Below are 27,191 nucleotides of genomic sequence, written 5' to 3'. Positions count from 1 at the left end.
TGGGCTCTTGGTACCTGTTTCCACATGTGCAGAGTAGTAACATGCCAGTTCGTGTTTTTAAAGTTCACTGCAGGTATGGTGGAGGATGGATTGTAGTGGTCATGAGGAGGCTCCTGCCGTTATCCCAGGTGAGAAATGGTGGTCTGGACCAGATGGATCCAGGTTGAGGTGGTCAGATTTGAGGTATATTTTAGCAGCAGAGTGTGCAAGACTTATTCCAAGCAAAGTAGTCACCTGCTCACTCGACTCTCAAACTTAACATGGCCAAACAGAATTCGTGATCCACCTCTGTAGTGGGCACTGTGGGTGGCCCAACTATACTCGGTCTGGTCATTAGGAGTCCATTAGAATCTTTCATCGGTCCACTGGCCCATCCCATAGGTGTGTGAATGTTGGCCTGTAACTCATGAACAAAGAGTAGGAAAGTTATGCTTTGCCCATTCCCGAGACAGCCAAAGACAGTCACGGGCTATAAGTTGCCTCAAGGTTCAGCCAACTCTGAACCTCTGGGGACAGTTCACACCCCAGAGCTCCCCTGGACCCAGACTGAAGCCACACTCCAGTTCAAACCCTTTCTCACTCAGCTCCTTCCCTGCCCCTCCTGTTCCCTTGGCCTCCCTTCTGTCCTCCCTGTCCCCCTCATGAGCATCTTGGGAGACAGTGTGTTCAGAGAAAAGAGACAAGAGTGTCCTAATATTTCAATGTCCAGCAGGAAGTGTAGTTCAAAAAGTAAAAAGCAAAGTGGGATTTCCCAGAAGCTTCCAGGAAGAAATGGTGGTCAGCTGTGTTGGATTCCACTGGGGGGCCAAATAAAGTGGGGATAGGTCATGGGATGTGGCTTTCATAAGAGCTGCTTCTGAGGAGGTGGCAGCTGGAAATAGCTTGAGAGATAGGGTACAACCTGAAGAACTGGAAATGCAGCAAATAGAGCCAAATTTTGAGACGTTTTGCATGAATACAGAAGTGGGGGATACTTAGGAGAGGGAAATGATAAATGCTGTTTGTAAGCAAATAAATGATGCATGTGAAATCAGAATAGTGGCAGAGCTGGAACAACTTTTTTTTATTTGAGAGAGAGCAAGTGAGTTGGAAGAGGGGCAGGGCAAGAGAGAGAGAGAGAGAGAGAGAGAGAATCTCAAGCAGGCTCCATGCTGTGCTCAGAACCCGACATGGGGCTCGATCCCACGACCCTGGGATCATGACCTGAGCTGAAATCAAGAGTTGGATGCTCAACTGATTGAGCAATTCAGGTGCCCCTGGGATGGCTTTTCTATCCTAACACCTGCAGAGGCAGAGTCACGGGAGAAAATAGGCAGGTTGGGGCATTTAGGGGTAAAAACATGAGGCAGTTCCCAACTGTTTTCTCAGTAAAGCAGGAGGCAAGCTTGTCACCTAAGAGCAGACAAGCAGAAAGGGGACTTGAAGGTTTGAGGAAAGAGAAAAAGTCATCTCAGAGAGGAAAAAAGAAATGAATTCACCAGGGCTGGGCTTGGGGTCATGGCGCAGTGTTGAGAGCACATCAGAGATCTTCCAGGGTGAATGTGAAGTTGGATCAGGAGGTGGTGTGAGGTTTTTTTCCTATCCATCTGCGGTTTCTCGGGTACAGAAAAGAAGCAGGCAGACAGCGGGAGACATGGAGGGAAAGGGAGCAAGGGATTAAGGGTGTTTGCAGGAGAGGGACCCTAGAGCCTCATCTCTAAGGAGCAGCTGATGGTGTTGGCCTCTGACTCATCCGGCCTCACCTCAGCCTCCCGGCTCCACTCTGAGAAAGTGGAAAATGGCTCTAGAAGCTGGCATCCGGCAGCTAGGCTGTGATAAACAAGGCTCAGACAATATAAACAGTGGTTGGCCCAGGCCTCTTTGTCACCCTTATGAAACAGGACAAAGGGACACGGCAACCAGAAAAACCACCCTCTCTTCTGAATCATGAGGGACTCTAGCCCAGCTTTCCAGCCTCCCACATCTTACGTGGAAACCACCAACAGAGCCAATCACCAGACTGCTGCCCTTCACCCTGGCCCTCTTAGGGACTTCCCCACCCAAGCCAACATCATGTAGTAAGCACCCTCCCTCCCCCCCCCCTTACCCAGACACCCCTTGGTGCTTTGCTCTTTTGCAGCAGGAACAGAAACCTAACTTTGCTCTACCGCCACCAGGGTTCCCTCCTTCATTCATTCAACTCCCACATTTCTACAGCACTTAGCTTCTGACAACTCTGAAGAGTTGTCCCTTCTCTTCCACTCATTTATTCACTTACCTATATCAGTGTGGACCTAGGGATTCTTACACTATCTCCTGGGTTATAAGCCATTACCCTCATTATTGTGTTTTTGAGAAGAACTAGGAATATATAAGCTGATTTTTTTTTTTTTTTAATTTAAAGTCAGCTCTATGCCCAACATGAGGCTTGAATTCATGACCCTGAGATCGAGAGTCATACGCTTTACTGACTTGAGCCAGTCAGGCAGGCACCCTCTGTTCGTTGAATCTTACTGCTTGATTTTTGGAAACTACCAATCCGAAAACATAAAAGTGACAAAGAAAGTGAAGGAACAGTTTGAGTTTGTCATTATATCTGGTAAAAGCCTCAGTTTAAAAAAATATAAACACATTCATTAGAAAAGCCTGTTATGACAGGGAATTATTTTAAATGTGTATTAATTACTTAATCATTACAAACACATATTAAACATGCCATATATTCTGTATTCGTGAGTGATGTTTCTACTAAGTACTCTCAAAATTTAAAGGGTAATTAATTTAACCAAAGGAATAATGAGGCAGCTTGCTTCTCTGACGTTGGCTGGTTATTGTGGCCTCGGCCTCACAAAAGGTGATCCCACCTGGCTCCTTTGTTTCCCCTACTCTCGGACTTGTGGGGGTTTACATGTGCATATACACACTTTTTTTTCTTTTCCTACAGAAAATAGATAGGAAATGGCCATGGCTGTGAGCGTGGCTGAGTGGCTGAGTGGCCTAATGCTAGCCTGTGCTCTCTGCAGCCTAATTAAAGGAAAATGGTTGTGCTTTCTATGAAGAGAGACACAGAATAACAAGAGAGGAACATAGGAAGGGAAGCTGAGCACTAAGAGCTTTCCCTTTGCTGCAGAATTAAATGCTAACCTTGCCTCATATTCTTAGGCCTGAATTTATATAACAAATCAATGTAAATAGCTGGACAACTTCCAGGGCAGTAGATTTATCGTACAAGTGCAATTAATGCAGACCCTGATAAACCAGCGATGTGCAAGGAGATGCCACAGATAGAATTAAAGGGCAGATACATAGCACTAGATAGCGTAGACTCATCTCCTTACTCTGACGCCAGGCGCAGAGGCATCGGAAGGGACTTCCAGACCCACTTCCCCACCATGGTGAAAGGTCTGGGCAGACCACGCTGCAACTGTGCTTTAACTGGTAAACTTAAATAGAAGGGAAATTTGTTAAGTTTATAAAAAAATTATACTCTTTCTACAAGAAGACTGGTTTGCTCTGCCAGGTCAGGCAAGAAGTCAGATAGGTAAGAAGAAAACCTGGCCCAGCTGGGCTTTGAGATGACTGCACCTTAATCCTGCCTGGCCCATTTTCCTGACTGCCTTCCTAATACATCCCATGAACAACTGGGTTGGTCATTTTTGTCCCAATTGGCTCTTTCTTCAAAATAAACTAGCAGAAACAAAACTCCACCTTTCCTCTTTTTTTTAAACCTTTATCAATTCAGACAAAAAATACATATATCGAATCCTCAGTTTAACTGTTTTTATGTAATTTTTATTGATTCCCACATAGCTCTTTAGTGCATGACAAAACATCATGAAGGCTTGTTATGAAGTCTCTCTTACCTTTAGTGCAGCTAAATTTAATTGCTGCCATAAAACTACAGCTAAATTAGCTTATGCAGACACCCTTGAATGTAGGAAAAGCAGTCCCTGAGGAGAAAAATTGTAGGATTCGGCCAAAAACAGACTTTCTTACAATCAAACAACAAAGAGTGCTTATTTTAATTAATTATTTCATACCAGAAAAGATCTGAGGCAACTTACGCAAATATATAAAATAATATATAATTAAGAACAAGAATAATAATCATAGCAACACAATACACATGGAGCCCTTCTCCTGTGCCGGTCATAAAGCGACCTTGTTCCTGGATTGTCTCCCCAGGTTCTGATAGTGAGTCTTGGAGGGAAGGACTGTCGTTTTCCCCATTTTACAGCTAGGAAGACCAAGGCTGGGAGAGGTTACATAAGCAATAAGTAGCACAGCTGGGCCAAAAATAAAAGTCATCAGTAAATGGGAATCTAAGGGCAGGACACCTGGGTGGAGCTGAGCTGCCGTGTAGAGGGTGGGTATTTGAGCATAGGTGTTTATTTAGAAAATCCACACATTTGGCTTTGAATTCCTTCAAGGTCACAAGAAGGAGGGAAATATCCGTGGTTGGATTTGTAAGGGTCATAAGATAAATGCATTCCATTTTCTAAGGTGAAGCAGTTTCTCCTGGTCTAAGTATCCAGAATTCAGAAAAATAAATGGAGGCAGACAGATCTTTCAGATATTCCTTTATGGCATTTCCAAAAACCAAGACTTAGTGGCAAGGGTGGCAGGCAGTCTGTGCTCTGTCCTCAGCATGATCTGGGTGCTGACACTCACTCAGGACAAGTGTGTTCTTTGAGATACTATGAAGCCTAAGAAAACTTTTGTGCTTGAGAGAGCATGGCCTTCCCATGTTGGTGTGGGGCGTGCCAGGGCCCATGGGCTGGTCAGGATCTCCCTCTAGAGACAGTTATGCATGTGCCCAGCTCACAGATAAGCCACACCAGTTCCAATGGCCTGCAGCAGACGGCAGCCTCTGTGCACTGAGCAGAGAAAGCGGTGCAAGGCAATGTTTTCTAGCACCTCTGCGGCCAGCTGACTGTAAGACCAGCCAGGACACTGTAAGATGCCAGGCTTTAAGTACTGTTAGCTTCTGGTTCCTGGGTACACCGTGATAATCTGCTGAACACCACCTCTGTGGATCCCTGAGCGGACCAGCCATAGGAGAGAAGTTGATTACAAGCCATTCAGAAGATGGCTGACTTCTGCCCCAAATTAGAATTTTGGTTTTAGTGCTAGTGCATCGTAAGCCATTCTTCCTTAGAGCAGTAAACACCCATTATCTGTTGAGGCCAGTTCTAGACTGTGACAAAAAAACATAGCCGATCTTTAGCAGGTGACAATTACAAGTGGTTATCAAATAGCTAGTGGGTTTTGCTTTCAAAATCATTAATCTTACCTTTCCAGGTGTGCCCCAATGCAGTAAGTTGACTAGATAGAGATTCTGGCAAACTCAGGTTGGACAGGAAGCATTCATAATTAAACTTTCATTTCAGTCTGCAGGGTTCTTTTGTTTTTTTTTTTTTTTCTGTTTGTTTTTGCCTGCCCATGTGATATGTGGCATCCCTGAGTGAAGTCCATTGCCCCAGAAACATGTAATTTAATTTCTGAGCAAACCTAGGGTTAACTGGAAATACTTATTTGTTCCTATTATTATTTTTAAAAATTATATTGAAATGCATGAATCTACTTTCTTTCATGGGCAGAATAAAATTATCAGAATACAGCCTTATAGTGTGAACACAATTTGTCCCGTGTTCGCTGCATTTAAGCCTGCTTGAGCTGGATGGGGACATGTAGGACACCAGGGCTCTCCCACGGGCTTGAAGGTGGCTGTCACATATGTAAAATGTTTTGTGTGGGTTTTGTTCCAGAGTGTTTAATTTGGGGGCATGGTTGAATCTAGAGTAGTAGATAGGTTCTAGTTCTGGGAATGTCAACAACACACATTCTCCCAATTTTTATGAACTTAACTATAAGAAAAGAATTTTGTTAAATCAGATGCTGTAGAGTCTTTGGGCTATCATAGCAGACACAACATCCATTCACTCATTCCTCCTCAGAAACAGGATCCTGATTTATAGGATGTTACATTGTATTTAAAATAAATGACAGTGATTCCCAGCCTTCTCTGCAGCCAAGGAAGCCATATGACTAATCTTTGGCCAGTAAGACATAAATAGAAGTGCTATGTGAGATTTCTAGGAATTGTCCCTAAACGAGAGGGGAAGGAACCTCTTTTTCTCTTTATCCATCTAAGAACATATATGTGAAGACTGGAACTCAGCAGCCATTTTGCACCATGAAGCCAATTGTCCTATGGATAGTACTGTGATCTGATGGCTGTGGAACCACCATGCCCATCCTGGACACTCCACCTAGCCTTTTTTTTTTTTTTATGTGAAAGAAAAAGTACTGATTTAAAGATTTTTTACAGGAAATGAGATTTGGTTGTGCACTTGTTCAGAGCATGAACTTTGAGGTCAAGCAGAATTATGATTAAGACCTAATTCATCCTCGTTAGTTGTGTGACCTTGGGCAAGTCATTTAACCTTTCTGAGTCTATTTATTCATCTGTAAAATGGACTGGCAAGTCCCACTTTAGAGGACTGGAATCAGGATGGAGTGAGATAATGCATAAAAACTGTTTAGCACAGTGTCTGTGGGTTTATGTCCCCAGATGAATACAACAGCACCTCCCCATCAAGCTGTAATAGAAACTTCTCTGTCCCAGAGTGCACTAAACATCTGCCAGGTTGTAAGCTACCTTAGGCAGTAGAGCCACACACCGACTAACTATGGAATGACTTTAATAAGAATTAGAAACACTGGGCCGCCTGGGTGGCTCAGTCGGTTAAACACCCGACTTCGGCTCAGGTCATGATCTCACGGTTCATGAGTTTGAGCCCCGCATCAGGCTCTCTGCTGTCAATGCAGAGCCTGCTTCAGATCTTCTGTCTCCCTTACTCTACTCCTCCTCCAGCCTCTCTCTCTCTGTCTCTCAAAAATAAATAAACATAAATTAACGAATTCGAAACACTGTACAAACACATCACATCTCTGATTTCACAGATATCATTGCTTAGGACAAGGCAGAAGTAGTTGTTTCTTTCCTTTCTTTTTTTCTTTCTTTCTTTTTTTTTTTTTGAAGGATAATCAATCTAAAAAATTTTGAAGTAATGAGCAATGTCCATGAAAAACTGATGGGTTCCGAAGTGACCAAAAGTTGGCAAACACTAGCAAAAGAGAGGTTGGCAAACAGAAATGCAGCGACAAAGAACTGAGGACAAGCAGATGGCAGTTTCACTCCTGCCGAGCTCCTCCCCAGCCTTGCTTTCCCACAGTGTACCCCTCCGCAGCCTGAACCCACCTCAGTGTCCCTAATTCTACCCTCCGCACTTCTAGGGTGAGGACCACGCTTTCACACTGGTTCCCTCTGTGCCCAAAAGCGTCTGGCTGTAATTGATTAATGGCAAAGAATGACCCCGGAGGTGTTCCCCCTCCTTCCCATTTTATAGCTATGGAAGTCAGGAGCCCTGGAAGACACCTAGGACAGAGAAAAGGGGAGAGAAAAGTCCTCACAGGAGCACAGTGGGGAAGAAATGAGTATTAAAGGACAAGTGAATTGAGCCAGCAGAGAGTACAGAACCAGAGGAAAATAGGTGCTAGAAATAAACAGGGTTTTGAAAGGCCTCATTGAACCTGTTAGGATGGATAGATGAATGGATGGATGAATGGATGGATGGATGGATGGATGGGTAGGAGGATGGGTAGTTGGGTGGGTGGGTGAATGGATGGATGGGTGGAAGAAGAAAGGAAGCTAGAACATAGCATGTGTACTTAGCCGAAAACATGTTTACAAACCTGCCTTCATCTCACCCAGACCCCTTCACCAGGCTTTGCACACCCACATGCCTTTGTGACCCATAGGTGAGCAATACCATCCAGGCTGGTAACCACAGTGATGAGCCAAAGGGGGCATCAATTGAGCTGATTACTGCCACATAACTACAAGGACCCAGCATTGCCGAATATGATTTTTTAAGGAAATTCCCCAAATCCAATTTCCAAATGTTGTTCAGGCCAAAGCAGCCACATCTGTAGGTCATGCCTGGCCCCCAGGGTATCTGGGCACAAAGTTGATTACATACCCTGATGTCCATCACTTTCTGCCTTCTGTGTATGGAACGTAAAGAGGAGAGACAAGGCTCACCGGCCACGCTCCAGCCCACACTGCCACAAGTCTGAGGCTCGCTGCTGGGTGTGACCTACAACCAGGCATTGTGGGAATTGTCTGTCCTCCGTGTTGAATCTGAGATCCTGTCAGTACAAGAAAGGACTTGGACAGTGGGGATTTCATTCTCTAAGTCAAGCCTGCATGTCAACCATCTTCTCACCTGGAGAAAAGGTAGTTTCCAGCTCAAGCCAACCTCTGTGCAGTTGTGAGTGGCAGCTGGGGATCCTCTTAATGAGTCTAAGAGCAAAGACTATTATCCCTCCAGGATAAAATTGGAATGATTTTCACTAAAAAAGAATAAAAATAAGAATAAAGAAAAAGAAGGAAAGAAAGAAGGAAGGAAGAAAGAAAGGAAGAAAGAAATAAGGAGAAAGAAAGAAAGATTTTGGAGAAAGGTCTGTGTTTCTTCTCTGCCCACCTGCCTCCTTTTTCCTAACTATGGGGTCATGGAGCAATTTTCAGTTGAACTTCCGCATGCAGGGAGTGCAGCCCAGCTCTTCAGCACCTCTCCTTCCCTTGCCGCCTGCCTTGAGGTTAAGATCCAGGACTTGAAAAACAACATCCTCTACCCTGTTCTTTTCGCTTAGACACTTCGGACTTTCCCCCAAGGCCAGTGAATGCGACTTCCTCCATCCAGTGTGTCTTGTGGGGTTGCTTTTCTCAGCATTCAGCGTGGCCAATGGCTAAGCTAGTTACCAGATCCCCACCCTGCTTCATACGATTTCGTCAATAGAGTTGGCTGATTGACCAGATGAGGATGAGACTTCTGGAGAAGTCTGATCAATTGCTTAATGATTGGGCTGTATCGACCAGGAATGGTTAATAGAGTTCCACAAGTCAACATTTCCCGGGGCTTCTGAGAAAAGCGTATCATTTGCAAAAGTGATGGAGAATTTAAGTTCCCCCAAGGAACCCGGGCCAGCCATTGGCAAGATGAACAGAAACAGTAATGTCTTCTGTCTGGACCCTGGAGAATGTGTGTCAGCTTTTCCTCACAGCTGTGTAGAAACGATTTGTGTGATGTTAACACCGAAATCCACACAGCCATTGAGAAATCACATTATCCTCGTGTTCTTACCTGACGTTCTCTCCCGAGGATTTCTAGGCAACCAGCTATGAAGGTTACCCAGTGACTCTGGTTAGTCTTACTTTTTTGAACATAAATTGGGAAAGAAGTTAATATTTTTCTTGTTTTTAAAAATTCACAGTATTCATGGAAATAGAAATTTCCCAAAAGCTTATCACTAATGCTGAGTATCCACAGCACTTGGGGTGGTCAGTGCAGACCTGACCACAGCCTTGGCAGGGATTCCAGATGCTCCTCTCCTTTCTATGGAGAAGGAAAAAAAAAAAAAAAAAAAAAACAAAGCACAGATATCTTTCAGTTTGTAGGGAGAAAACTAGACCTAAAACTGTTCATAATGCATAAACTTCTTTCTAACCCCCTTATATCATCTCTGTTTGATCATCATGTTTGACTCCACACATTCTTATCAATTGCAAAATGAGTCTGGTTAAGTTCAGAGCTTTTCTAATTTTAATAATGAAGGCTGCTGTGTGTCTAGAATGATTTAAAGGAGGCCCATAGGGATCTGTACTGTTCTAAACCCCCCTCCTACCTAAACTGGGTCCCAGGAGCTGGTGCAAAAGCTCTCCATGGAGAGGAGGCAAGGTGGCCTGAGTCTGACCCCTGCCCTCACCTGCAGGTGTCTTCAGGAGCCTGGGCCCCACCTGCTCTTTCAGTCTCCTAGGGGCCAGCCTGTGCCAGATGCTGTGGGGACCCATAGCCCACAGTGTGTATGATAAAAGGATAAGTGCCCAGTTAGCTTTCCTGCAAGAACTGCCCCCACGCAGTGAAAACAGTGCAGAGAAAGTAAGTGAAAGCCATCAGGCCAGGAGTTAGCTTCAAGGAGAAGGTCCGTGTTGGGCTTGAGCATTGGACAGCGGTAGGGAAGACACAGGTGTGGAAAAGGCTCCTCTGGGCTGCAAAAAAATGCACAGAGCCCATCAGGCAGGAAGAGCAAGGTAGAAGGTATCTGGAAGGGGCCAGAGGGGGTGAGAATCTTAGACTCTCCACAGAGAGGAGGCAGCAAAGGGAGCATAGGGCAACCGAGGTGCAGTTTGGAGTGGGGAGAGCCTGAACTAGAAACAGACTCTAAGGATGTGCCCTCAAGCTGCCTGTCAGTGGCCCTCCCACTTGCCCTGAGCCTCCCCTACCCACTCTGAGCATGCAGAGAAGGGACACCCAGAAGCTCTGCAACCCACAGCCAGTTCAGGAAGGGAGTTGACCATGGCTTTGCAGTCCCCGTGCCGCTGAAGCAGTGAGTGTAGGAAATTCTCAGCGGGCTGCGCCGCCATTAAGGTTGGCGCTGTCCTTCCCACGAAGGATGGAAAAAGAAATACAATGCAAGCCCATTTCATTTTCTTCCATAATGGGATTGAATTGGCCTACTTTGAATAAAAAACATTGGCACCTGCTGGAAGGAATCAGGTCCAGACTGCCTGCCATTTGGGATGCTTTTGCCCACCTGAGAGAGTCTTGTCTGCCTAGGGTTTGTGAACTAGGATTCTCAGCAACCTTCAACCACGACAAATTGGGTTCTGAAATTTTCAGTGAACAAACCTCACCCCAGCTTTATACATGCATTTTGTTTGGTTTGGTCACCGATCACATGGATTTTTAGCAAGTAGATTATAATGTCTACATATGAAAATTTTCCCCTAAAAAGTATAGCCCCCTGCACATTGCAGAAAATAGAAATCCAAATAGCTTTCATCCTAGGCTGATGCTCAAATTCAGGAATTTAGAAAAACAAGTCTTCAAGCCACACAGCCATTGGCCTGAGGGGCAGCTGGCACGTTTGAAAGGCACCATGTTCTGTGATGGGAGACTATTACTTTATTTCTGAGGAAATACTGGACTAGAGGGTTACTAAAAATTTTTATAAAATTGTTACACAGCCCCATTTTCTGTACAAGTCAATTTCCTAAAATGTTACTTTGCCCAGGTCCAGAGAGAGGGAGGGATGGACAGGCAGAGCACAGGGGATTTTTTAGGACAGTGAAACTCTCCCACATGACACTGCAGTGGTGGATGGTAGGGTATATAGTGCATTTGTCAAACCCATAGAATGTTTGTCACATGACAAATGAAGCCCAGTGTAAACTATGGACCTTAGTTCCAAATAATGTATCAATATTGGTTCATCAGTTGTAACAAATGTGCTTTACTAATAATGCAAGGTGGGGATGGGAGGAAACGTATGGGAACTCCGTATTTCTGCTCTATTTTTTCTGTACACCTAAATCTGCTCTAAACATAAAATATATTAATTAAAAAGTTAATTTACCAGAAGGAAACAAGTTTCAGGGGGAACATGGAAGTGAATTACCGACAGGGATACAGCTACTTGGGGATGCTGTGAATGGTAAATGACCAAGGACCATCACCCAGAGTGTGGTTCCTCATCACAGTGCTTGCTGTGAGGTCATTTGGTGAGCCCCTTAAAAATCACCACCAAATTAAGCAGTTTTTGTAAGAACTGGGGAAGAACTTGCAAATGAGATTCTTCTCTGGGTAGATTTTTTTAGTCCATTTTTTCCCTCCTTACCAAAGGGACCAATTCCTTTCACCACTATCTAAAACACCTTGTCTCTAATGCCTGCCCTACAAAAACAGCAGCTACTTCATCTAACAATGGAGATGTTGCTAATTATCCACCCACTCAAGAGCCTGACCTGAATCCTTTAAACAGAGCAGACCGAGGGCATCTCGGAAACTGCAGATTGTCTGCTAGTCATTTTCTTCCTAAATCCTGTTCAGTGCCACACGCTGTCTGATCAGAGTTGCCGTTGGAATATGTGACCTTCTAGTGGGACTTCTGTTTAGGGACTGACTGAGTCTGAACTCCTTCTTGTTTTACCCCTGGCTAAGGGTTTTATGCATATTTAGCCTGATCCGTGTGGCAGGCTGTGAGCAATCTGGTGTTGCAGACAGGTGTGAAGAAGCTCTCTAGGCGGGGTGGGAGCCTACACACTGCTCTCGGTGGTGCACCAGCTCTCCCTGCTGTGAGAGCCTTAGCATTCCATGACCCTGGTGTAAGTTGCCCCTAGGGGCCGCCACTGAAGCTGCAATAAAATTGAGAAGGAGCCTTTGGAAGTCAATTTACTCGTTTGGCTTCCAGGGTATTGTGTGTGTGTGTGTGTGAGAGAGAGAGAGAGAGAGAGAGAGAGAGAGAAAACAAGTGGGAGATGGGCAGAGAGCAAGAGGGAGAGAGAGAATCCCAAGCTCTCTCTCTTGCACTGTCAGGCTCTTGTACTGTCAGCACAGAGCCTGACGACGGGCTCAGTTTCACGAACTGTGAGATCATGACCTGAGCCCAAGTCAAGAGTTGGACACTCAGCCAACTAAGCCACCCAGGCACCCCTGAATAGAGTTCTACAAACCTTTCTCTTTTGTATGTAAAAATGGCTGTCACAGATGAAATCCAGGAATATGGGTAACAAATAGTTTGCTACAGATTGTTACCTTCTGGAAGAAGGTCTCAAAATGTTTTCCCATAGGAGACAATGTTAGGAAGTGTTAAAGAAATAAGATTTCAGGTCTCCCAGATCTTTGGTTTCCAAACTGTTCAGTGTATTTTGATGAGAATAGAGGTGGTCAAATACCTAGGTGCTGTTACTGCTGGACACTGCTGTGAGAGGCATGGAGAGTTTCAAAGACAGCAAAAGAAATAATTTGCAAAAACATCCAACTTCTTCTTCATGCCCCCCTCCCCCACCCCCTACCCTAATCCTCCACCCCTGCCAAGCACTCTACAGATGGGCTCAGCAACTATCTTTTCAGAGGATTAAGGGTCACTTGCTTCTCCAGCCATCTGTGTTCAGCTTTGTGGACAAAGGCTGCGGGAATGTGGGTGTTAGATGGTGGGCCAGGGCCCAGGCTGGGCAGGCTGTGACCTTAGGGAAGTGGGGTTCCCCCACAATTCCCTCTGTGAAGCCAACAATGAGGAGGGCCAAGTAGTGAAGCCTGCCTGAACCGTACCTGGGCTGTGGGAACAGGGCCATGCAGGAACCAGGAAAGCAGAGAGAGGATGTACCACCTAGAAGGATGTGGTTGTAGGCCCCGGAACCAAGAGGGAGGGCACTCCTGATGGTACTGTGGAAACACACAGGGGGCATCTCAGCAACTGGGGAAAGGAAACCACAAATTTAAAAGGGCCCACTGGGGGGCGCCTGGGTGGCTCAGTCGGTTAAGACTCTGTTTTCGGGTTAGGTCATAATCTCTGTGGGTTTGAGCCCATTGTCTGGCACTGTGCTGACAAGCTCAGAGCCTGGAGACTGTTTTGGATTCTGTGACTCCCTCCCTGTCTACCCCTCTCCTGCTCATGCTTGCTCTCTCTCTCTCTCTCCCTCTCTCTCTCTCAAAAATAAAAAAATAAACATTAAAAATATTTTTAAAAGGGCCCACTGGTTCCTAACTTAAGAATTATGATAGTTTCAAAATTTGCACAGCCACAATTCCCTGAAGCTTTTCTAGAAGCTGTTTTGATCTAAGAGGTAGGGACCATCCTAGCAAATCCGTGCTTGAGTGTCTGGACATAGGCTGTAATTGACGTTTTGGTCCAAGAAGCTACTCTCTGAGGAGATGTGTCAAAACATCACCCCAAGGTGCTCATCCTTGCCAACGTGGCCAGCCCTGCACCAGTGCCTTTGCTTAAGGACTTAGATGGATGTTGGATGTTGGCCAGGGTTTGTAGGGGCCCAGAAACCCAGCCACAATGCCTATCAATTTGGCTCCATTCATTAAGAATTAGGTGGCCTTGAGTAATTTCAGAGGCGAGCAGTCCTCTGACATTTCCGGAAAGTGCCCACCTGACACCCTCAGCCTTGCTTGCTGCGGGGCTTAGCAAGATCATCCTGGAGCTCTGGTTTCACATACAGCTTTCCCAGTCTTCCCAGTGATTCTCTTTTTCATAATGCTTCCCGTCTTGGGGCATTTTGCAGAGTTCTGTCACCAATTTATTTAGCAGAACTTTATTCTATATTAATGAAAGACCAATCCGAGCCAGGCAGAAAGAATGTACACAGTGCAGTGTACATTCATTCATTTGTGAAGATTCATAAGATGCTTTTCGCATGCAAGTGCTGAAATGGATGGCCATGGAGCGATTACAGTGGTCCCCCTTTCCCCGCTGGAAATATCTCCAAGACCCCCAGTAGATGCCGGAAACCGTGGTTAGTCCTGAGCCCTATATGTTTTCTTCAGCACATACACACCTACGATAAAGTTTAATTTGCAAATTAGGCACTTTAATAGATTAGCAACAATAACATAATAGAACAGTTATAGTCATACACTTAATGAAAGTTATATGAATGTGGTCTCTGTCAAAATACCTTATCACACAGTACTCACCCTTCCTCTTGTGATGACGTGAGCTGATAAACTGCCCACATGATGAGACGAAGTGAGGTGAATGACATAGGCACTATGATGTAGTGTGAGGCTACTACTGACCTTCTGACAGTATGTCAGGAGGAGGGTCACCTGCTCCGGAGTACGGTTGACTGCGGGTGACTGAAATGCAGAAAGTGAAATCATGGAGACAGAGGACTGCTGTACACAACAGCTCTGACTGGGCTGCTGCCTCCAGGAGCATCTTTCCCACCCATCGCCTTCCTGACCTCAGCTCCCTACCAATCCCTGCTCTTATCTCCACTCTGCCTCACAGAGTGCTCTTAGCACACTCCTGGCTCCAGGTGTTCACATCTGCTGTTCCCTCTCTCTGGAGGGCTCTTCCCCCAGATCTCCACATGGCTCTCTCTCCCTGCCCTCAAGCCTTTACTCCCTGAGCTTTTCTTTGGCCTCCCCTATCCTTGCCTGCCTTGTGTTTTCTCCTAAGCAGTTCTCATCATCCAACAGGCCTTATGTTTACTTATTTGTCACTTGAATATAAGCTTCACAGTGGCAGGGATGATGGTCTATTTTGGTCCTTGCTGTTTCCCCTGTGCCCAGAATACTGCTGGGTGCATAATAGATGTTCCATAAATATTAGTGGAATTCATAGTTGAATGGAAAATAGGTAATTAAGCATGAAACTAGGTCTTATTCTGGTCAAGCAAATAGGTGATAGGTAATAAGTGATATAGCTGAGCGCCATGCTGATTGTAGCACAGACTCTTACTATACTTGTCCTTTAAGGCCTCAGTCGTCCCTGGGTCTCGTCACTTCCTTCCCTAAGAATTAACTTCAGGTCTGGGAAAACAGAAGGTGCTCGTCTGCACGTGGGCACCAGGTTTTCCTTCCCTGGTGCACACACATGGCATCCATTAGCAGTAATGGGAACAACAAACTCACATCCAGAGAACAGTGAAACCCACGTGATCAACGTGTCTCCAGCGTGAAAGAAGTGATGTTTCCCATCCCAAGACACTTAGCATTAAAATAAAATCAGAGTTAAAATAACAGTAAATGGTCTTGGTTCTCCAAGAATGCATCACAAAGCATTTACTCCAATGGTTTTCAGTGAAAAGTTAGCGAATATAAACACCGAAAGAGCTGCTCTCCTAAAAGATGTTCAATTAAGCATCAGTGCAATTGTATGGAGACTATGTTGCAACACCACTGAGGTGGCCTGTTTTTCTGGTCATTATTAATCCAGAAACCTTAATGATGAACAACATTTGTGTTATTGTCTACCCAAATGTAATTTGTTTATGCAGCAGTTCAGTTAATCCTGCAATCTGTTTTTCTCAAATGAGGGCAGATAATGGAGACACCGTTCTTTACAAGTCTTCAGGCTTTTAAATTCTGATAAAATCAGGATTCTTCACTGGGTCTTGCCCCAGCTCTGAATTAAACCACTTTAAATGTAATTATGGAACCTGGCCTTACATCAGGAACATCCATTTAAAAAATTGATTGGCCAGGCTGTTCCACAAGGCATTTTATGAGCAAACGCTTGTGAAGGGGCCAGAACTGTAATTTATAAAGGCAAAAAGCAGGTAAATACTTTATTAGTGGTAATGAGAGCGTTTCCAGCTAACTGAATCTTTTCTTTCCTCACTAGCTACTTCATGGAGCCATGGTGCATGGCCCTGTTTCACGATCGTTTTATTGATCTAAGGAAAGAGTTACGCCAGATCTTGACCTCCAAGGAGGTAAGAGTGATTAATAGATATGTGAGTTATTCCTTGCAGATTACAAGCACTTTGTAGTTGTTGGTCATTTAGACTTTTCTCTACATTCCCCCTTTTGGTTTTACTTACAACTGTACTTCTTATAAACAAGATTTGGAGTATGTGAACATAGACAGTGATATTTCAGGAAAAGTGGATTATTTAAATCCTTTTATGAGAGGCAGATTTCTTTTTCCTTTTTACAAGTAACTGTATTTTCATGATCAGTTAACAGGGATGTTGACTGGGAACCGGATCTGAGTTTTTTCGACTTGCTCTCAAGAATGAACATTGCATGCCTTTAGTTTCTGCCCTATTGCCCACCATTCGCTAGATATTTGTGTGTCTGTGTGTTATTATAAAAATGTAAAGGGAAGGTGTAAGATGCCCAGACACACCCCTTGTATAACCCAAACTGCTTTCTCAAAGTGATAGGGAATTAACTGGAAGGTTACATTTCCCAAAGACTCCATGCTCAGCAAGAAATTTGACTCTGCAGTGTAAGTAGTGAAATATTCGTGAAGCTTTAAATTAAATTCTTTCTTGCAACACTAGACTCCTTATTGAAGCTGTGGAGAGTTACTGTCTGTGCTCACAAAGTAGTCAGATATCCATCGCAGACTCTCCCTTGCTCCACTCAGATAAGGGCTGGCCCCAGTGGGCACAGCTTAGTTTTCCACCATGTTTTATTGTCTAAAAGGGCAAGTACTGCGTCTCTGTTATCACCTCCACTCGAGAGCACCTGTGACCCTCAAAGGTTCCTGTGGTGTGGGCTCCATATTGGGCAACATAGATACAGATCACACACTGAGTCCGTACTGCCTGCACCGCCTTGCTTAACCATGACACTATTGTCATGGTCTTGACTTTACCAATGAGGAGGCTGGAGCCAAGAGACTTTAAAGGCCCCTGCCATGGGTTACACAGCTAGTCTCTGGCCAGCAAGCTTCAAACTCAAGGATGTCTCACTCCAAAGTCAGGAACATAGGCACTGAGCCATACAGACTAAACTGTGTGGCTTGGTACCTTCTCTTCATTGCTCGCCCCCTTCCCAGTTTTATTCTTGGGATCCAAGATGGGAAGATTAAATAATTTTACTAATCTGAAGTAGATTCAGATTGGGAAAGATAGGTTTAAAATATAAACCAAACTAGGGGCGCCTGGGTGGCTCAGTCGGTTGAGCGTCCGACTTCAGCTCAGGTCATGATCTCACAGTTTGTGAGTTCGAGCCCCGCATCGGGCTCTGTGCCAACAGCTCAGAGCCTGAAGCCTGCTTCGGATTCAGTGTCTCTCTATCTTTCTGCCCCTCCCCCACTTGTGCTCTGTCTCTCTGTGTCTCTCAAAAATAAATAAAAATGTTAAAAAATTTAAAAAAATATATAAACCAAACTCAGTTGTCTTTAGGATCCACATAGATAGGAACCAGGCAAGTAAATGTACATGAGGGAGGCAGAGGGGACTGTAACTATACAAAGGTCATCCATGCTAAAGGCACTCAAATTTGGATATATATATGTATATAGAGAGCTACGGGTCAGATGGGTCCCTGCACTTCATCCTAAAACTGTGAGGGAGTCAGCTGAGGTTGAAATATGAACCTGAGTTGTAAGCCTGGTGATGACTGAATTTCACTTAACTCCTTAGATCCCTCTCTTCCTCTCAAAATGTAATCTGCAGCTCATTACTGCACCATAGTAAACACTCATTAGTTTTCTAGTTAACCCATCAAAATTCTGTGCCTAAATCCTTCCAAACCCCAGAATCGAGCTCCTCAGTTAATATTTTACACAGAGCCAAGGGGTTTTAGGTGCCACGCTTAAAAGGGAAGCTTTCCTCTCACCCTTCCAAGTTCACTACCAAACCCAACAACAGTCGCTTTTCATGGCCCTCACTGAGATACCCTCAACCTTTTATCCATGGAGAGACATTTGCTCTGGGTCAGTTTGCTATGCATGAAATCAGCATAGACAATAGGCCCTTTCAGTAGATCAGAAGTGGCCATGAATACTTGTGGAAGACACAGTAAGGACTTCCCCACCATCTTGTGGCTTTTCTAGATTCCCATAAAGTGAAACCTCTGGAAGGGATCTTGCTCTGCTTTCTGCGTTTACATGTGTCAAGTGGGAAAGGCCACAGAAAGAGGTGCTGCATGCAGTGGTGTCTGCCTCTAGCTCAGATCCTTGTAGAACAGGGACTACCTGTTCCCAACTCAGTGAGCGTGGGAGGAGTGAAGGAGGGGATATGTGCAAGTACACAGCACAGAAGAATGGCTCCCAGTAAGTGCCAGCCCCCACAGGTAATGGTGGTGGGGACAGGCAGACAGTGGGAGTGGTACTCATATAAGCAGATATGCAGGAGTTCATTTGAGAGCCTGGTAATAGGAAAATAAAGAGGATGGCCTTCACTAAAGAATGATGGTAATTCCTTTTCTCAAATATTGAGATTAAGTAGCCCATTTCATTTTACTTTCCAGATTGTCTATAGGAAAGTACAGCAGTCCAGTCCCATTGACTATGATATCCTATAGCTCAGCATATCAGTTTTCCTCTACTTCCACATGGAGAGAAAGGAATAAAAGACTATTATTTATGACTGTTATTGTAAGTCATCTCAAATCTATATATCACTTATTTTAAAAATTTTAAATCCACTGACACTGTGTTAAATCCACTTATTTTAAATCCACTGACACTGTGTTTACTTACCCAAAGAGTCACTGACCAAAATGAAATTTTATATAGTCAAGATTATTCTTCAAAAATGTAACAATTATAAACATATATGCACCAAGCAACAAAACCCATATATATATATATATATATATATATATATATATATATATGAGGCAAAAGTTGATAGAATTAAAGGAAGAGATGGTTCTAAAATAAGAGCTGGGGAATTCAATATTTCACTTTCAGTAATGGATAGAACAACCAGGTAAAGAAATAGGGGACTTGAACAACAGGATTTCAGTACCCCACTTACAGCAATGGACAGATCAGCTAATCAGAAAATCAACAAGAAAACAATGGCTTTGAATGACACACTGGACTAGATGGACTTAACAGATATATTCAGAACATTTCATCCTAAAGCAGCAGAATATACACTCTTCTCCATGGAACGTTCTCCAGAATAGACCACATACTGGAACACAAATCAGCCCTCAACAAGTACAAAAAGATTGAGATCATACCGTGCATATTTTCAGACCATAATGCTGTGAAACTCGAAATCAACCACAAGAAAAAAATTTAGAAAGATAACAAATACTTGGAGACTGAGGAACATCCTACTAAAGAATGAATGGGCTTAACCAAGCAGTTAAAGAGGAAACTACAAAGTATATGGAAGCCAATGAAAATGGCCACAACCCAAAACCTCTGGGACACAGCAAAGGCAGTCATAAGAGGAAAATATATAGCAATCCAGGCCTCCCTAAAGAAGGAGGAAAGGTCTCAAATACACAACCTAACCTTACGCCTTAAAGAGTGGGAAAAAGAACAGCAAATAAAACCCAAAACCAGCAGAAGACAGGAAATAATAAAGATTAGAGCAGAAATCAATGCTATCAAAACCAAAAAAAACAAAACAAAACAAAAAAAAAAAACAGTAGAACAGATCAATGAAACCGGAAGCTGGTTTTTTGAAAGAATTAAAAAAATGGATAAACCACTAGCCAGTTTGATCAAAAAGAAAAAGGAAAGGACCTAAATAAAATCAAGAATGAAAGAGGAGAGATCACAACCAACGCACCAGAAATAAAAACAATAATAAGAGAATATTATGAGCAATTATATGCCAATAAAATGGGCAATCTGGAAGAAATGGACAAATTCCTAGAAACATATACACTACCAAAACTGAAACAGGAAGAAATAGAACATTTGAACAGATCCATAACCAGTAAAGAAATCAAATTAGTATTCAAAAATCTCCCAAAAAAACAAGAGTCCAGGACCAGATGGCTTCCTAGGGGATTTCTACCAAACATTTAAGGAAGAGTTAACACCTATTCTCTTAAAACTGTTCCAAAAAATAGAAATGGAAGGAAAACTTCCAAACTGTTTCTCTGAAGCCAGCATTACCTTGGTTCCAAAACCAGACAAAGACCCCACTAAAAAAGGAGAACTATAGACCAGTTTCCCTGATGAGCATGGATGCAAAAATCTTCAACAAGCTATTAGCCAACCGGATCCAACAATACATTAAAAAAATCATTCACCATGACCAAGTGGGATTTATACCTGGGATGCAGGGCTGGTTCAATATCTGCAAAACAATCAATGTGATTTATCACATCAATAAAAGAAAGGACAAGAACCCTATGATCCTCTCAATAGATGCAGAGAAAGCATTTGACAAAATACAACATCCTTTCTTGGTAAAAACCCTCGAGAAAGTAGGAATAGAAGGATCATACCTCGAGATCATAAAAGCCATATACAAAAGACCCAACACTAATATCATCCTCAATGGGGAAAAACTGAGAGCTTTTCCCCTAAGGTCAGGAACAAGACAGGGATGTCCACTCTCACCACTGTTATTCAACATAGTATTGGCAGTCTTAGCCTCAGCAATCAGACAACACAAAGAAATAAAAGGCATCCAAATCGGCCAGGAGGAGGTCAAACTTTCACTCTTTGCAGATGACATGATACTCTATATGGAGAACCCTAAAGATTCCACCAAAAAACTGCTAGAACTGATTCATGAATTCAGCAAAATTTCAGGATATAAAATCAATGCACAGAAATCAGTTACATTCTTACACACCAACAAGGAAGAGACAGAGAAATCAAGGAATTGATCCCATATACAATTGTGCCAAAAACCATAAAATACCTAGGAATAAATCTAACCAAAGAGGTGAAAAATCTATACACTGAAAACTATAGAAAGAAATTGAAATATGAAATTGAATATGAAATATGAAATATGAAATTGAAAAAGAAATTGAAAGAAATATGAAAGAAATTGAAGAAGACACACACACAAAAGGAAAAATATTCCATGCTCCTGGATAGGAAGAACAACTATTGCTAAAATGTCAATACTACCCAAAGCAATCTGCATATTCAATGCAATCCCTATCAAAATAACACCAGCATTCTTCACAGAGCTAGAACAAACAATCCTAAAATTTGTATGGAACCAGAAAAGACCCCAAATAGCCAAAGCAATCTGGAAAAAGAAAACCAAAGCAAGAGGCATCACAATTCCAGACTTCACGCTGTATTACAAAGCTATAATCATCAAGACAGTATAGTACTGGCACAAGAACACTCAGATCAATGGCACAGAATAGAGAACCCAGAAATGGACCCACAAATGTATGGCCAATTAATATTTGACAAAGCAGGAAAGAATATCCAGTGAAATAAAGACAGTCTCTTCAGCAAGTTGTGCTGGGAAAACTGGACATGCAGAAAAATGAACCTGGACCACTTTATTACACCAGGCACAAAAATAAACTCAAAATGGATGAAAGACCTAAATGTAAGATAGGGAGCCATCAAGATCCTCGAGGAGAAAGGAAGCAAAAACCTCTTTGATCTTGGCCGCAGCAACTTCTTACTCAACACGTCTCCAGAGGCAAGAGAAAAAAAACCAAAAATGAACTATTGGGACCTCATCAAAATAAAAAGCTTCTGCACAGTGAAGGTAACAATCAGCAAAACTAAAAGGCAACTGATGGAATGGGAGAAGATATTTGCAAATGACATATCAGATAAAGGGTTAGTATCCAAAATCTGCAAAGAACTTCTCAAACTCAACACCCAAAAAACAAATAATCCAGAGAAGAAATGGGCAAAAGACATGAATAGACACTTCCCCAAAGAAGACATGCAAATGGCCAACAGACACATGAAAAAATGCTCAACATCACTCATCATCAGGGAAATACAAATCAAAACCACAATGAGATACCACCTCACACCTGTCAGAATGGCTAACAGTAACAACTCAGGCAACAACAGATGTTGGTGAGGATGCGGAGAAAGAGGATCTCTTTTGCGTTGTTGGTGGGAATGCAAGCTGGCACAACCACTCTGGAAAACAGTATGGAAGTTCCTCAAAAAACTAAAAATAGAACTACCCTATGACCCAGCAATTGCACTACCAGGCATTTATCCAAGGGATACAGGTATGCTGTTTCGAAGGGACACATGCACCCCCATGTTTATAGCAACACTATCAACAATAGCCAAGGTATGGAAAGAGCCCAAATGTCCATCAATGGATGAATGGATAAAGAAGATGTTATGTATATATACACAATGGAGTATTACTCGGCAATCAAAAAGAATGAAATCTTGCCATTTACAACTACATGGATGAAACTAGAGGGTATTATGCTAAGCGGAATTAGAGAAAGACAAATACCATATGACTTCACTCATATGAGGACTTTAAGACACAGAACAGATGAACATAAGGAAAGGGAAGCAAAAGTAATATAAAAACAGGGAGGGGGACAAAACATAAGAGACTCTTAAATATGGAGAACAAACAGAGGGTTACTAGAGGGGCTGTGGGAGGGGGGATGGCTAAATGGGTAAGGGGCATTAAGGAATCTACCCCTGAAATCTTTGTTGCACTATATGCTAACTAACTTGGATGTAAATTTTTAAAAAAATTAAAATAAAAAAAATGTTTTAAACAAAACTTTTCCATTTATAATAACATCCAAAAGAATAAAATACTTGGGAATTTGGGAAGTGGGCAGTGTAAGATTTGTATACTGAAAACCTCAAAACATTTCTGAAAGAAGCTAAAGCAGACCTAAATAAATGGAAAGCCATTTGTGTTCATGGACTGGAGACTGAATATAATTAAGATGGCAGCACTCCCCAAAGCCATGTACAAATTTAATGTAATCCTATCAAAATCCCAATGGCATCTTCTGCAGAAATGGAGAAATTCATAGGAAAATGCAAGAGACTCTAAATAGCCAAAACAATCTTTAGAATAAAAAATAGTTGAATGACTTACACTTTGCAGCTTGAGAACTTACTACAGATCAGCAGTAACCAGGACAGCATGGTACTTGCATAAGGATAGATCCAGAGATCAATGGAATAAAATTGATAATCCAGAAGTAAAAAACATTTACATGGAAAGATTTATGTCATTCATCACTAGGGAAATGCATAGCAGAACTACAATGAGATACTACTTCACACCCACTAGAGTGGCTATAGTAGAAAGAAAAAAAAAGTAACAAGTATTGGCAATAGATGGTCACACTGAAGGGGAGCTGATCACACTGAGAAGGGAGATGGTCACATGGGGGAAGACGGTCACACTGAAGGGCAGATGGTCACATGGGAGGGAGATGGTCATACAGAGAGGACACACTGTGAGAGGCAAATGCACAAAAATCTGTTTACAGTCTAGAGCGGTATTTGTCTTAGGTAAACTTAAAAGCTCCATTTTGTGATTTTACAGTATTTACCGCACTGTCAGAACAGCACCATACACCATTCTACAATTTTTGTAAAGTTGTTGTTTTTGTTTGCTATGATTCTCCTGAAAAACTAAGGAAGAAAGAACACACCTCGTGTGTGTTGTGGAAGATATGTTGGGGACATGCTGGCAGCACCTCTTTCATCCTGGGCATCAGGTGCCTTTTTCTGTCACTGTTTCATTGAGCTGATTTAAATCCGAAGTCCAGTGAGCCTCACTGACTGTTCTCCCAAGTGATGTATGTGTAATCTCCAGGACTTCTGTCAGTGTCTCACTGACAGAACCAAATAATTCTGTTACGCTTCCATATAGTTTGAACCTATTTTCCCATCTGTAAAATTCTTACTGTTAATAAATTAATGATCTGCAAGTCCCTACTTTTTTTCTGTTGAAAATAAAAATTATTGGAAGTTCAAGGAAATATAGCACCAAAGTCCCCGTGAGTCTGCTGTTAGGGTCATTTGGAATTATTGTGGTATTCAGAACGTACACAGCTCAAACCTTGGTGGAGTGCATTGTAGAACAACTTCCTATCGATGGGCAGATACGTGATGGAGCAAATAGGGTAAACCTCAACCGTAGAATCTAGCCATGTGTGTGTGCTGGTGCTAAATGTACAATTCAGCCAACTTGCCTCTATGTTTGAGTATTTTTATAATAAAATGTTGGAAAATTCCCTATTATATTTTAGATATGCACGGCATGTGATTATCAACATTAAATAACTTTATTCTCTCTGAGCCTTATCTTTAAAGATGTCAACAAAATTTGAATTTACATATATACATATATAACACCCAGTGCTCATCCCAACAAGTGCCCTCCTTAATGCCCATCACCCGTTTAGCCCATCCCCACACCCACCACCCCTCCAGCAACCCCCAGTTTGTTCTCTGTATTTAAGAGTCTCTTATGGTTTGTCTCCCTCTCTCTTTTTATATTATAAAATCCTATTTCTTGAGAGAGGACTGTAACCATGTAAAGTAAACCATCTAGAAGTTTTCATGTAAAAATGCTTAATCACTTCCTTATTTTTAAAACAAGCGTGATCTGCAGATAACTTTTATCTGAATATTAAGAACTTAAAGTTACTATTCTTGCTGAATCTTGAGGACATTATTCCAAGTCAAGTAAGCCAGCCTCAAGAAGACAAATAATGTTTGATCCCACTTACATGAAGTACCCAGAGTAGTCAGAGTCACAGATAGAAAGTAGAACGTTGGCTTCCAGGGGCTGGTGGAGGCAGAATGGGGAGTTAGTGTTTAATGAATACAGAGTTTCAGTTTGGGAGAATGAGAAAGTCCTGAACATGGATAGGGGATGGCTGCCCAACAATGTGGATGTCCTCATTAAAACAGGAGCACCTGGGTGGTTCAGTCGGTTAAGCGGCCAACTTCAGCTCAGGTCATGATCTCACAGTTTGTGAGTTCTAGCCCCATGTCAGGCTCTGTGCTGACAGCTCAGAGGCTGCAGCCTGCTTCAGATTCTGTGTCTCCCTCTCTCTCTGTCCCTCTCCCATTCACCCTCTGTCTCTCTGTCTCTCTCAAATATAAATATTTTAAAATTTTTAAATGGTTAAAACAGTAAATCTTATGTATATTTTGCCATGATTAAAAATAATTTTTGAAAAGTTAGGGGACAAGAACAAGCACCCTTGAGAAGGTGATCACTCTTTTTCATTTTAGTGAAACTGCCCTCTTATTGTCCAAGTAATTTCCATATCTGGCCACTTCCTCTATTTTCCAGGAGGAAGACCTTCCTTCCATAGAACAGTTAGCCCATCAGATAGAAGATGAAGAAATTAACCTGAAGGAGAAGCCCAGGAAATACCTCAAAAGAGTTTTCCAGGAAACTATCTACAAGGGGCTGGTGGAGAAGAGCATCCTTGACTACCTGCAGTATAATCACTACCACCTGCCCATGTATGCGTGGCCAGGCATCATTTAGTGCGTGGCCATACCCTCCACTTTGTTTTCACACATGTAGTTTCTGGAAGTGCTGAGTATAAATGGGAAACCTCTCTGAAACCTGGCTTGACAACCAAGCTTATGCCTGTAGTTTTCTATGGTTCCAGTAGGTGGCGCACAGCCATGGGTCTCTATTCTGGAAGTTTTTGAACACCAGGCATGTTCCAGGGCAGAATAATCCATTTCAGCAATAAAATGAGATATACTGTATTAAACTTGTCTTTATGTTGGGTGTGATTCTGATATATTTCCTGAAATGACCTGCTGCCGTTAGTTCTTCACCTGTTTACCCAGTAATACTCCTGGGCAATAAAAAAGAAAAGCATGTGCCCAGAATGGAAAATAGGCAAAACTGATGATGAGAAATTAGCTCTATAATCCAACATCACAAGAACTGACCGCGCAGGCAAGTTTATGTGAACTTTGAAATGAGGCAGCTGCTATCAAAATTTCTCTACTTCAATATTGTGAGAAAAATTCAAGGATCAACACACAGGCTCACACGCAGGTTTTAGATTAGAAAATAGTAGTGCGAAATCAGTCTCGTTCATTTCTTTTGCCCCTTAGCACTGTTGCTTTGCACCAGGGCCTCTGGTACATGTCACCTGTAATGTGGGTCCGAATCTCTCTATAAGATGTATATAGCAAATTTCATGCCTACTAGAAAACATATGGATGCAGGAACAACAATAGTTTTCATTTATTTGGATCTCTTTTAATAGATAGTGTGACACAATTCGTGACTGAATTTTTGATCAACAGGCTTTAAAATTGTTTTTCATGGACACATTTCCAGTTTTTCATTTTTTAAAATTTATGTTAACATTTAGCACAAGTTGACACCCTCACCAAGGTCACACAGCTATCAGGAGGAAAAGTCATGGTTGGCATTACAGAATTGTGTACCCATTATCAAACTGATATCTCTCAAAAAGAAAACTGTTCCAGAACACTAGATTCTTGATTTTTCTGAGGCAGGCAAAAGCAAGCAATAAACTCCACTAATTCCTTCACACGTATGTTTTACACAAATGCAGGGGTCATTTAGAGGGAGGCCCAGCTTCGGCCATATGCTAGAAACTATGTGACTGGAATGAAGAACAATCCCTACCAGTTCACTCTTAAAACTGCAAACCGACACATGGGGAACCGTATTTCAGGGGCTGGCAAATAGGTCAGCTTGCCGCCCCTTCTGGCCTCCTTCCCCTGAGAGGTCCTAGGTCAAATTCATCAGCAAATGGAGTGGGTTTGTGTGACAGGCCCTGGGACCCTTGGATGGAGATGAACAGAAAAACCTCAAAGGATCAACAGTTAGAATTTGAGACCCAGTATTATAATTAAAAGGCTTCTAGTCACATAAATGTGACCCCAAATGACAACTGCCAACCTTGATGTTGAATGATGGATATATGTGGTAGTAAGTTTTCCTTTGCAAATGTCCAGAATGGGTTTTAGTCTACAAA

General features: G+C 42.7%; 1 protein-coding gene across 3 annotated transcripts in view; it reads left to right on the top strand.

Annotated features, from left to right (window-relative positions):
• Positions 1-25,943, top strand: part of CFAP61 (cilia and flagella associated protein 61) — a 282,753-nt gene extending 256,810 nt beyond the window's left edge. For all 3 annotated transcript variants that reach the window (XM_060611053.3, XM_060611051.3, XM_060611061.3), the window contains 2 exons: positions 16,183-16,273; positions 25,508-25,943. In XM_060611053.3, the coding sequence (XP_060467036.3) occupies positions 16,183-16,273; positions 25,508-25,708 (292 nt within the window). In that variant the 3' untranslated portion in view covers positions 25,709-25,943. The remainder of the gene's footprint in view (positions 1-16,182; positions 16,274-25,507) is intronic.
• Positions 25,944-27,191: the final 1,248 nt, after the last annotated feature.

The sequence above is a fragment of the Panthera onca genome, chromosome A3, assembly GCF_046562875.1.
Source record: "Panthera onca isolate mPanOnc1 chromosome A3, mPanOnc1 haplotype 2, whole genome shotgun sequence".
Classification (NCBI taxonomy): Eukaryota; Metazoa; Chordata; class Mammalia; order Carnivora; family Felidae; genus Panthera; species Panthera onca.
Note: the sequence above shows the minus strand (reverse complement) of the source record. Positions and strands in the feature narration are given on the sequence as shown.